This window comes from Arvicola amphibius, chromosome 2 (assembly GCF_903992535.2).
Source record: "Arvicola amphibius chromosome 2, mArvAmp1.2, whole genome shotgun sequence".
Taxonomy (NCBI): Eukaryota; Metazoa; Chordata; class Mammalia; order Rodentia; family Cricetidae; genus Arvicola; species Arvicola amphibius.
The window spans coordinates 160,681,050-160,694,970 of NC_052048.2; the positions used below are offsets into that span (position 1 = coordinate 160,681,050).

At 37.2% G+C, this 13,921-nt stretch overlaps 1 protein-coding gene across 1 annotated transcript in view; it reads right to left on the reverse strand.

Annotated features, from left to right (window-relative positions):
* Thsd7a (thrombospondin type 1 domain containing 7A) overlaps positions 1–13,921 on the reverse strand; it is a 427,159-nt gene that overhangs the window by 193,092 nt on the left and 220,146 nt on the right. The window contains exons 3-4 of the mRNA XM_038319827.1: positions 6,905–7,153; positions 4,297–4,478 (exon numbers count right to left, since the gene is read on the reverse strand). Of these exons, the coding sequence (XP_038175755.1) occupies positions 4,297–4,478; positions 6,905–7,153 (431 nt within the window). The remainder of the gene's footprint in view (positions 1–4,296; positions 4,479–6,904; positions 7,154–13,921) is intronic.

Sequence of the window (13,921 nt, forward strand, 5' to 3'; positions counted from 1 at the left end):
CACCCACCTGTTATTTCAAAAGTGATAGACAGGAAAGGTGTACCCTCTTCTTTCATTTTTCAAGATAAAGCATTGGCTAAACTGCGCTTATTATTAAAACTATAAATAGTTATGAGAAAAATGAATTCACGTTATACTTAGGAGGAATGTGATTATTTTATTCTCATTTCTTGATAGAGCATAGGGAAATATGAGCTTATAAACCTTTCTCCACAGTCCAATTCAGCTGTATTTTCCTTTTAAGCACCAATCCTTTTAGCCATTGTTCCTCATCACAAAGGTTCATAGTCTGGGCTGTCTTCCTTAGTAGCCTGAGTCTCCCTACTCTTATACAGATTTTATTAATGTGCTTCCTACAGGTGATGTAAATCACCTCGAGTATCATCTACTCTTTCACCCTGTTTTAGTTTCAGTAAAACAAACCATGTTTAACCTGCACCCAATGAAAGGATTCTTAGGTTATTGAAATTAAAATCTACTTTAGTTTCCTTTTGATCTCTGGAACCAATCAATGTGTTCCTACACAACTGATGATGAGCATCCAAGAAGAATATTTTTTAGCTGCTGTCTAAGATATACATGGGTCAGTTCCCCACAGGCGCTACCCTGTCATACTGTGATAAGGGTTGATTTTATCCTAGTATGAGCTGGATACCATTTACAGCTGCCTGAAATCCTGATCAGGCATATCAACAAAAATGTTAGATTTCCCCTACTTATTTTCCTTGGTGTGGATCTGACCAGATCTTTCCTTTAGAGAGATATAATCATTCTCTTGTTGGATATTGTCGGAGAAACACTGTCAGGATTTTAAGGGTTACCCTCTGCTAGCAGCAGCAAATGGATTAAATGGAGATACTCTCCAAAATCATTAGGATACAGCTTCTCATATTGCCTATAGATGTTGCTACAAGCTTACACAATATTGTGATAATAACTTGACTGCATAATTAGAGCACAATGGTGTATTATACTAAACATATGTGTACATTAATCACTTACGTTCCAATTTTCTGCAGATGAAGGCTGGCAGTAGTATTTTGCTACCTGTGTGCTTTGAATTAGTTAGCAATAGTACATACAACAATGAATAAAGTGATAAATTTGGCCCTGTGCTAATGATAATATGGACATAAACATTCGATTTCATAATGAGACCTAGCTGTCAAATAATAAAAAGTTTATATGAGCTTCATATCACGTGCTTTCTCTGATTATATATGAAGAGGTTTATTTTGTCAAATTATTTTGAACTGATATTAAAAATACCTTGTTACTTGTGCAAATGACATCTATAGAACAGTGTGAATCTGTAAAAGAAAGTGTTGAATTTGTTCTTTGAAATAAGTATAATATGGATGGCATATGGGGTGATTTGTTATTGGTAACACACTCAAGATTTCTAGAGACTATAGTCTTCTAATTGGGCTTGTTTGTAGAAGCTGATTTGAGAGGTCTCTCTTTATAAATATGATTTGGCCTTTTAGTATTTATTGAAAGAAAACAGGCTGTGAATAATCTTCATAGGGTTCAATTGTCCTCCATTCACTCGTGTTTGTAATCCACATATGTCACCCCTGGGATGCTGGTACACTGGATGGGTTTCTATTGGGAAATGTCAACAACTCCTAAGGGAAATTCACATGTATATTTTGAGGAAGGAAAGGAAAGAAAGGAGTATAAGCTGTTTTTGCCCAACACACACATATACATAGAAACACACACACATGCACACATATATACACACACAACGCACATACACACACATATGCACATGATGCACACATCAAAACAAAACAAAAATACAACTTCTACCCTCTAAGAGGCTTATTAATATTCCTAGTGTATAAAGGAATACACATTCCTAAGTTACTAATGGCATACATACCAATCATAAATATTCATTTTAGGTGAAGTCATTATTTTCGTATCTACTGACCTTTCTTTGGCATTTGTTTTATTCTAACAGATACATCTTAATAATGATATTCTTTTTGTGTTCCTGTCTCTTTGTTTTACTTTTGCAGTTGTTTAGAAGAGGTATGAGGGACTCTAAAAAATGATTTAAAACATAGCCAGTTATAGTTCAGAATTCTCAAGATCTTTTGAAAGTAATAACCTACAAGACATAATTGACATTCAGAAAGTAAAATCTGATCTACCTCGAGCAATGAAATTATACTACTCTGAAAAGCTTACTGTAATAAATCTACCTAAAAGTCTTAAGAATGCAGCCATTAAAGTGGCCAAGAAAATATTAATATACTAACATTTGTGTTTTATGCTAGTTCCTTATAACCTCAAGGTACATTAGTAGTAAAATCTATCCTAAGGCTATCCTTTTAAATGAGCTGACATGCTGAGTAAAATTAGTGGATGCAGAACAATTAAATTTTGAAAGTTGCAAATGCAAACCTTCATTGCTTATCTTTGGTCACTGACATGGCATCATTTGCTCGGGCAGTGGAGCCAATCTTGGTTTTAAAAGCCTTCATTTGTCTTCCTGCCCTTGCTCCCTCGCCCTTTTTTGATTATTAGTGTTCAGAATTTTCCCCTGAATATTCTCCTTCTTTCTCTTCTTTTATTTTCTTTTATCAACTAGATTTTCCCCTAAATTTCCCAACCTACAAGCTTTCTAGGAAGTCTCTTCTATTCTCAGTTGTCAAATGCAATATGTGTGTGCTTTGTTCTGACTTTGCTTTAGTGTTGTGCCTTAACACACAGCATTCCCCATGCCTCGTACAGATGTCTACAGTTCCTGCCCTTACCCTCCTTTCTCTAAGTAGCCTGTCAGTCATCATTCTGTCCCAGTGCTATTCCCACTAGCCTTTCTGAATCATGGTTGTCCAGGTCCCCATAGTGTATTATAACTATTGTTTTGTGTACCATCATGATGAGTTTAAGAATTTTACGATAAGAAATATATGTCAATATGTTACCCTATTATATATGTCTTTGGATCTTTGGTGATATTTTTTTTTTTGCTGATATCCAACAAATACATGTTGAAATAATTAGTCTTGGGGGCTTTGCTGATACGCAGATAAATAACTGCCTGCAGAACTGTTTAAAAGTAATTAGTATACACTAGATTTGATAACATGGTGATCTTCTTGTAGCCAGGGTCATTTTGAATTCACTTGCTCTTTTTCACACTTATCTATCTAGTCCCCAAGCCAAGATTAAAATATAATAAAAGTGAGGGGTGAGACCTATCCTTATCTCTGCGTATAGGTACAAATATTTGGAATGTAGCTAGGAATTATGCTGGTTTAAGTAAATGTCACTTGGAGGTTCTCCTCCAATATCCATGACTTCCTTTACTACGTTCAAGTATTTGGCAGGTGTCTAGTGCCAGGCATGGCAACTCCTGTATCCAAAGCACAGGGATCATAGAGAGGAGGAGGTGGGAATACTGTAAGAGTCAGAAGAACAGCAAGCTTACAGTGACATTTTCTCTCCTAGAAAAATCAGAGAAACCAAACCTGTGAAGTCTCATCAACATGGCTGCCTAAACACAACCTGGAACATGGATTGTACCATTAGCCATGCTTTTATAGATGGAGGATGTCTCATGGAGATTCCACTTTAGATAAAGAACTATAGGAAACTAAAGAATGTCAAAATCAGGAAAAATAGTCTTTCCCAAGTAAGAGTCCCCAAAATGGCTATCCAGTACCAAGGGGCCAGTTGTGAAATATATACCTAAGTAACATTATACAGATTGAGCAGATTTATTTATATATTTAGGAAATTGATAATAATGTACTCAATCTGTATAATATAATAGATATAATAAATTATAAATGATAAATTGCATATAATATACTTATCAAAATAGCAGTAATTGAAAACCAAATATACACAGGAAATATCAATATCATGATAAATTTATTTTTTAATCCCAGTTTAACAAAATGAGATTTTTTTTTAAAAAAAGTTAATCATGCGATTTCTATCCCTTTCTCTCATTTTATATACTTGCCCTATATGCATATAAAATACAAGATAAAATTTTAGTTTTATAAACTAATTACTCTTTCTAAATTTCAATGCCAGAGACCTTTACTATTTTTTTTTAAAGAGATCTATAAAAGAAATCAATCCTGACCACAGACAGAGTCGTATTAAGTTTCTTACCAACCATCAAGTAGGTCAGTCCTTATCTGACTAGGACTCTAGTCATAGTGTACACAGTAGGGGCTCTTCCTGTTCTCCATGGCCCATTTACATTCCTCAAGGACAACCACCTGCTCACTCTTCAAAAGCAAGTCATTTGAGGGGAGAATCACATACCTTCTTTGTCCTTTTGTGTATCTAAGTGGGAGAGCGGGTTGTCGTTGGTTTGTGTGCAGTATACTTCGCGGGTCTGGATGCCACCTCCACAGAGGGCTGTCTGATTGGCACGCCTCTTGTCCTGCTGACTGAGCAAAGGGTCCACATGACACTCTGTCCACTCTGCAGTTCTCCAGCCGTACCTAAATGAAGAGAATTCAAGAGTGGCGGCAACGTTAACGCAGGAAAACACTTCTCAACACTTTTCAGATTTTGTTGTAAAACTTAAACTCAAAAGCAGTTTCTCTGGATGCAGTACACTCTCAGTATGATACAGATTCAGTTCAGTAGCTTCCTTGTCCTCAGTTGGGCCCCTTTAGAGGAACTGAATGCAGAGTGTGCCTGTTTTAATTGCAACTACTAGAAGTTACTTATCAATATTTTATGAAATAAGAACATACTGCTGAAAACATGAAATTTCATGTGCAATTAAACTGAACTCGAGCTTGCCCTTTCTCGGAGCTTATAAACGAAGGCAGGCTGAGTCTGAGCACGCCAAACATTCTAAGTGATGATGAGCCCAAACACTTGCTTTTGCTTTTAATAAAATGCATAAAATGCATGAAAATTGCTTATTCATATCAGAGCAAAATTATAATTGCATGCTAGATTTAAAAATATAACAGAGCAATTCAGAGCTCTCTCATTACTGTCAAGAGTCAGAAGTTTCCCGTGCACATGCTCGGTAAGAGCCCAACATTCCTGATGAATGCCAGCGAATGAGGAGAAGAGCTGACTTTGCTGCCAGGAAAGTGCATAAAAGATGATCCCTGATTCTCAGAGCTCCAATCAAGATTAGGATGTGAAACCACTATTGTGGTTGTCAGCCTGACTCTCCTTAGAAGGAGATAGGGAAGCATTTCCTCATGTCACCAACAATGGGAAGTGATGGCTTTTCTCCACCTCTAGGAAAGCGGATACCTTAAAAGCCCAGAGGAAATGGCTCCAGCAGCACTCTGTCAGTCTAACCATGATGCTTCCCCGTGGATCAGATTAATAGCTAACACAGATGTAAGTGCATGTGCTCATCTCAGTCAGACAAAGAGGTTAAAGGTGCCCTTGGATGTCTGTTCTGGGTGCTTGACTCTGTCAAGGTTGAGTAATTTCCCGGGTGAAAGTGAGAGTCCTTCCCATTCTCATTTTTATAAGTAGGAGTTTGGGGATACACAGTTGGGGTATTGTGCCATCAAGGAAAAGTGATCAACCGTGGTAATAAAAGAAGAGCATTTCTAGATACATGGATAACTGATAGGGTAGAGGAAAGTAAAACAGAAAAGCTAATTTTCTATGGGAGTTAGAAAACATTAAAAAAAAAAAATACCTAGAATGGCATTCCAGTTTAGAAAAGGGGTCCTGTGTTAGAAACAGAATTTCAATAATATAAATAGATGATATATTCCAAGAAAAGTTCTACCCTAGAAAACGGAGAAGATAAAGAAAACCAACGATATCTGCTTGTTTTATTAATGGCACTTGAAAATTTGAGAGGATAAAAAATAAAGCCCCACAGTTAGATAAATGCAGAAGAAACTATTGGTAGAGACAATATCCAGAAGTCTGGGCAGTATCCCTGGCTTCCTATAATGGAGAAGGGACCTGGAGAGCATAAGAAAGGAACAGGATTTCTAAGTCCCTTCTCTTATGGGAAGACTGTGGATGATTGCAAACCACTATAAGATGGCCTCATGTAAACCATCAATATTTTTGTTATAATGCTTCATATACTAATAGCACTAATTTGCCTCCTCGCTGATTTATGAATTTTAAACTATATCCATTTCCATTGAAAGTGTGGACAGTCCAGAGACACTCCCAGTGGAGTGTGTGCACTAAGATTCTCTAAGTTTCCTTATAAGTATTCCATATTCAGATAAACAAGAAATATTGTTAATATTACTCAGTGTAATGCCATGGAATTAATATTTTTAAGAAAAAATTCTGCTATACTGGCAAATATTTCAGAACTAGTTTTATTTCACCTGAGGTCAATGAACATCTCTTAGGCACTTAATGTGTGTTAGGCCCTATAATATATGTTGGTGATGAAATAAAAAAATGAACAAAAATCCCCACGTGCCAACAACTGAAAACCCCTTAATTTTGTTGTAGTTCTTTACTCTTTTTAATTAAAATTTTTACATGCATTACTGATTACCACCTAACTATCTACTCATGATGCTGACTCATTACAACAAAGGCGTATGTGGCCTGTTCAATCTAGATCTAGTGTCCTCAGTGTGAGCCATCCACTAAAATAATTCACCAACCAATATGATTGATATGCTGAAAGAATTGCTGTTAAAAGTCTTACCTTTATGGAGATTTGGAAATGAAGTTGTTAGTTATACTTTCATTCTGTAGAATAAGCACATCTTTAATGGATAAAGTTTGTAATGAGCTATTCTAGTGTTCCGCTTAAAACATTTAAGAAAATTCAACATTTCTATACTGTTGAATCTGAAATAGTGTTTTAAGTTAGAATGCTGATATAGCGAGTTTCAAATATTTGTGACGTCAGCGAGCTGAAAGGTCATGACAATTGAGGACACACCAGTCTTTCTTTACTCACGTAGCACAGAGGACAGCTCCATCCCCCTGAGACAAACAGGGTTCTTTCTCCTCAAGTTCTGGACATTCCTTTTCAGTTCCAATTGGAAACTGCTTGATAGTCCTTGTCCTTACACGAGTGCCTGCAGGGGATGTGATGTCGTGGCATGTTTTTGAACATGGGCTCCATTCCGACCACTCAGACACCTGGCACTCCTTGGTAATCACACAGGACTGGAAGGTCATGGGCAGTTTCTCTTGCTGGCAGAAGCTGTAACAAAGCATTGATATTTTTACCTCGGACTCACAGGCAGTTATAAACTTAGTCTTCTACACTCCAGAATAAAATAACTTGGGTAGTTTAATTTCTAAGTGGACATGCAATTGACAGTTTCATTGAAAAATATGCCAACATTTGCAAAGTGTAGTGGAAAAACAAGCTGAACATTGATGTTGCCTTGCCTCCCTTTTGGCGGGAGTTGTTAAGTCACTCCTAAGAAATAGAATAAAGGGAGTCAGAGAAACTGACCAAAGCTGAGTTCATCACATTGATTGCTATATTCATTCTAGGTTTACTTTAATTTAGAAAAGAAGAAATGTGAAACTGTTAATATTTGTTAATTTCCATTCTATTTTACTGATTGAGATAAGCCTGACCACTTAGCTTCAGTATTTTTGGAATAGAAAACATAATTTAATATGTGCCTTAGCATAATTTGATGTAATTCATGACTTATAGTTAATACATGCTTATCCAAATATAGCAATCTTTCTAATTTATACATTTTTAAATTTTATTTTTTATGTGGCCATCTATAAGTCTGTGAGTGTATGGTGTGTGCAGAGTCCAATAGAGGGTGGCTGACTCTCAGAAGCTGGAGACAGATGGTTGTGATTTCCTTGAAAAGAATGCTGAGAAGCGAACAGGGGTCCTTCGGAGGAGCAGCAAGTGTTTTTAATCACTGAGCCATGTCTCCAGCTTATCTAATTAACATGAGCTACTTGTGAATGTCATGATTAAATAAATACACAATAAATATTTTTAAAAACATTTATCTATTTGCTACACATTATAGAGATAAACTCTAAAGATACATTTAATATTTATCTTACCAATGAAATATTTGAGTTTAAATTCTTATCTTTTTAATTCTCTTTGAAACTGAGGCATATGGATTCCCAACTGTATTGTCAACAAATAAAGCAAAAGATGGTATTATGGATGTCAACAGCAAAGATCCAAGTAGCTTGAGTTTTCCTGGAATTGTATCCTGAGTTGGACCCTTGTTCAGACTCAGTAACCAATAGTGTGCAGTGACAGAGGCAGCCTGTTGTGATCACAGTTTTTCAGCCTGGTGGGAGAGGTCACTGAGCAGTCCATCTCATTGAGGGTCCATATTCATTTTCTTCTAATTACCCGCAGAGGGAGCCAGGTCCATTCTACTCTAACGACTTACATCCTGTTGTCTTAATCCTACCACTATTCATATTTTTGAAAACTATATTCCCACAATATAATTAGAGCTAAAAACATCAAAATCAATTCATTGAACTAGGAAAGTCTGAGCATAAAATCATATGAGAATGCCTAGAAGGAGTTCCGTTGAGTTAGTTCTATTTCCCAACACCAGAGTAATTTAACTAATACAGGTTCTGTGTGATTATTTCGGGGCTAAGCTAGCCAGGCAGCTGGAACGAACAAGCGGACCCTCACTGCAACAAGAAAAGATTCTATTTTTATGTTGGGACCTGTGGGACTTTGAACTTCACTCCCATCCCTGATAAAAGCAGAGGGTCACTAGCCCCCTTTTAGGGGAAGTATTAGCTAATGGGAAATACCCAACCTACACAAAACTGCTGACAAGATGCTGATCACCAAACTTCCCCTATCGGCTCAATTAACAATGATCAATCAGATAAGTTTTCAGGACCAATCAGATAAGTTAGCAAAGGGTCACCAGATATCTGGAGGACTTAACTGGGAGTGTCGGGGGGGGGGTGCTGTTGCTATCCCTCTTAAATACTAATTACTTATCAGGAACTAACAGCTGAACTTTACCTCACCTTTAGCTAATTGTGATATAAGTAATTTTGTATTTTGGGACTGTAACCTTGTGACTGCTTTGTGGTTTTTGTCTTTATAAACCCCTTACAAAAATAGACGAGGTCCTTCTCCCCCCATCTGCTGAGTCAGACTGTGAGGAAGAGACCATGCTAGCCTGTACTTAATAAACAAAACCTTGATTTTTACATTCAAAAGTGTGACTCCATGGTGGTCTTCTTGGGGGTCCTAAGACTCAGGCACAACAATCCCTAGTGCATTTGAACTGGTTTTTTGGAGCCCATTCCCTATGGAGGTATACCTTACTCAGCATAGATACAGGAAGAGGACCTTGGTCCTGCCTCAAGTGATGTGACAGACTTTGTTGGCTCCTCATAAGAGGTTTCCACCCTCTCTGAGGAAATATGGGAAATGGGGTGGGGGGAACTGGATGAGCGGAAGGAGAGGGAGCTGGGATTGGTATGTAAAATAAGAAAAGACTGTTTTTTTTCTTTAAAAAAAAAGATAAAAATACGAGCCCCTTAGGTAAATTCACTCAGTGAGTGTGGCAATGCTCGGAGAAGACAAACTTATGGAAAGTTTTGAGGCTAAGAATATGAAATTCCCTCTATAGATATGGACTCCAGGGTTCCATGAAACTTTTGAGTTATCTCCCACAGCTACCTGATATCAGAGCAAGATAATATATATCCATATATATATATATATATATATATATATATATATATATATATATATATTATACATCCATATGATAATATTATACATCCATATCATAAGATGTTCCCATATCTCGGTTTTGGATGTCATCCCACCAGATGAGGAATGTGACAATTAGGGTAGGTTCCATTTCCTATTTCATATCTTTCTAAGTAGGTTTGCAACACATGCTGTTGTGCTATTGTTAGTATTATCAGTTTGAGAACTTTTTAAAGCCTAAGTTTAAAACTGAGCTCATATACGTCATTTGATAATTTTGTTACCCTTCTATGGGTGTCACTGTTAATTCCATTCTATAATGAAGCATTCTGGCAGAGGTTAGGGAGCTTGCTGAAGAGTTCGCCAGTTCTAAATTGTGGTATGTAATTTAAGCTTAGATTTTTTAAAACTGGAGCTCATTTCTTAACCATACCCATTCTCAGTCACTTCTCAATGCTTTAACTGGCACTAAGTCCATAAAGGTTTTGCAGTTATTGCTTAGCTGGGGAGAATGACAGAGAAAAACTGTAAACAACTGGCGCTAGGGCTTCAAAAACACAATTTGTGCCAGTGATAGGCTTCCCAAGAGTTTTGCCATGTAGGGACTTAGTAGTAATTATGAAAATCACAAATAAATACATTTTTCCAAAGCCACGGTCACACTGATGATCCTAGTTAAACTCAATGGATCTCAAAAATAAACACCAGAAATGCACGTGCGTGTGTGCACATATGTGTGTGTGTGCACGCTCACACACACACACACACACACAAACAAACAAACAAACAAAAAGAGAAAAAGACATGAATGTTCAGAAAAGGGAGAAAGGATGGGTGGAAGGGTAGCTAATAAGAATGGGAGGGAGAGTACAGAGTAGGGCTTACAGAAATCATAGTATCTGAATGCACTTTATAGATGCATGAATTTGTCAAAGAACCAAGTCAATTAAAGATCTATCACAAGTAAAAAAAACAGTTTTCTAATAGATGATAATTTCAATATAATTCTCAATTGAAGAAAGTTAAACAACACAATCACAAGGATGGGCATCAAATTATAATTACATACTGCTATGTGGGGCACATAGAATGTAAACTTATGTGTGTGTGCTTCTGTGTGATTTTCTGTTATGCCTCAAGTTTCCAGAAATACGGATGAAGAAACTCACACACTAAGACTTAGAAACACAACAAGATGATAGTATTTAAGTTAGAATCATAAGTATTTAATGAGAGGCACAGAGGTCACTTCCAGTAGTAGGTGACTGTGGTTAATAATAACCATATATCAGAAGTTTGCAGGTTGAGATAAAATTAGTTGATGATGATTAACAGAGATAAAGCTAGTCTGTGATGAAATAACATATTGACCAGAGGAAATAAACATATTACATTCTTGGCCTAGAGAAATATAGAGTTGGTAATAAGTAGTAAAAAAAAAAAAAACAAACAAACAAAAACAAAAAAAAAACCCAAAACATTACAAGCTTCACTTACATAGCTAGACATTATGCGGAGATTGTCTAAATTGGAGGTCTTTTTAGGTCCCTCCCCCTTGAAGACTGGATAACCCTGCAGAAGAGAGAAAGGAAAGACTGTAGAAGTCAGAGGGGACAGAGTACACAAGGAGAACATGGCCCACTGAATCTCTAAACAAGGCTAACGTAAACTCACAGAAACTAAAGCGGCAAGCACAGAGCCTGCAAGATCTTCCTTCTTTCGTGCATGCGTGCGTGCATGCGTGCGTGCGTGTGTGTGTGTGTGCGTGTGTGTGTGTGGTGTGTGTGTGTGTGTGTGTGTGTGAGACTGTTAGCTTGGTGGCTTTTTGTGGGACTTCAAATAGTGGGAATGGGTGTATCTCTGACTCTTTTGTCCTGCTTCCGGGAATCTTTTCCTCCTATTCGGATTGCCTTGTCCAGCCTCAATATGAGGGCTTTTGCCGTGTCATATTGTATTCTGTTTAATTGTACGTGGTTGTTGTCTCTTGGAAACTTGCTCTTTTATGAAGAGGAAATGGAGAGGGAGTGCATCTGAGTGAAAGGGGAGGTGGGAGGGAGCTGGGAACTGGGAGGAATAGAGGGAGGAGAAACTGGTTGGCAGGTACTGTATGAGAGAAGAATCTTTTTTTTTTTTTTTTAACATATCAAGCACTCTTTCAGTTCCAGATAGTACAGTCAATAGTACTTTTAGCTTTCTGAGAGCTCTCCACACTGATTTCCATAGTGGGTGCACAGACTTGCAATCCTACCCAAACAATGATTAGAATCCCTTTACAAACCTGCATCCTTCTCATAATTTCCTGTCAGATTCTATACCACCCCTTGTCATATACCCAAAGAATTTGATAACCTACTCCAGAGATCCTTGTTCAACCATGTATGTTTATTGCCATAGCCACAATAGCAAGGAAATGGAAACAATCTAAAAGCACTTCCATTGATGAATGAGCAATAAAATATAGCAACTATAAAACTATTAGCGATAAATAAAGAAGAAACCAGGGCAATTTTCAGATAAATTAATGGGGCTGGAACTATTGTACTGAGCAAGGTTAGCATAGACTCAGAAAGGAAAACACTATATGTGATCTCTTATTGTTGGTCCTAGTTCTGGATCTTAGATTTGAGCATATAGCCTGAAGTATTCTCAGGAGAATCTAGAGAAAAACAAAGAGACCATGGCCAGAGGAGGGAAGGAGTTCCAGGGAGGGTAAGAGTAAGAGACAGGTTATGACATGTATAGTGGAGTTTAGTGAGGGCAGAATTTAACCAGGAGGAAAGGGTGATATAGGAGAAAAATGGGAGAGGGTATAAATAATATTAAAGATCTTTGAAAAGCTATAAAGAAACATTATTTTATGTTTATTTAAAATATGGCACATCCCTAAAACAATGTAATGTCAGCTTCTTAAATGCCTCCCCTTACACCCAAGGCAGGCCTCATCCAAGAAGCTTCTTTTTGCAACTATAGAGATGATCATAAAGACTCACAACTCTTCAAAGTGTATAAATCAGTTGGACAGAGAGAGGGTGTCCAGTCCCAAATAATGTATCCGCAATGCTACTCCAATACTCATAGCTTGCAGAAAATCACATAAGAGTGGGTGGAATAACTGTAAAAGTCAGAACACCAAAACAGCGTCTGCAAGATAGTGTCCTCTCGACTTGAAGGGGAAAACACACACATGAAATCTCCACAGTATAATTGTTTGAGCATGAATGGTATAAGGAAAACACCAGTTGACATGTCAAGATGGACAGGAGAAATTCACATGTTCCCACACCTCGATTAAGAGCTCCAGATGGTCCATGACTCCTGAGAGAGTGAGAATTAGTTTCCTCCAGTGACCAGGTTCCCCACTGGTTATTTCATCCAATATGGGGCTCTCTAGATTTATAGCCATACAAGCAACATTAAGTGAGCTCCATGTTATATATGCATCTGTATAGCACACACACACACACACACACACACACACACACACACACGTGAAGATTTTGAGTTTGAGAAGGAAAATCAGGGGTCTGGGGAGAGTTGGCTAGGTTAGATGAGATGGGAGGGATGGAGATGTAGTGCTTATGTATCAGTTTCTCAATATAATGTTTTTTGTAAAAAATAAATCACCTCCTATGGGTAAAGATTTTATTAAAAGACATGGAGCATAAAGATGTATTTGGGTTTTATGCAATGCCATGCAGCAAGGTGGAAGAAAAAACCTATAATATAGGATTGAAGACAGTGACTATCACAATGATTAGTATTCATAATAAATGCATTTAATACTTACTGTCAGATAATTTTCTAACCTTTATGTGTGGGAAGTACATAAAACATTATATAATTTTATGCTCAGAAAAAACTTATGAGAAAATGGTTATTAGTTCGACTTGATTACATCTGAGTAAACTGGGAATAAGGGGGTCAGAAGGCTTTTGTTTCCCCTGACACCCCTGAGATCTTTCTTTACATTCTGTCAAGTTAAGAGATGTCAAAATGGGATTGTCTCTCACAGCATGTCTACAGCAAATCTAGGCTTCGTAGACCATGTCATATAGTCCTCTGTAAAAGGGAGTTTTATACTGTCACTTGCTTGTCTACGATCTAGCTCTCTATTTATCAATCTACATGCCTTCTATTTTTAAGAATTATTTGTATGAATTTATCAAAGTATTGTTGCTTGAAAAGAATGTTTCAGCCAGAGCTTCAAAGATAGCTTAGTCTGTAATGTGCTTGCCTTGAAAGCATGAAGATCTTAATTTTATCCACACAACTCACATT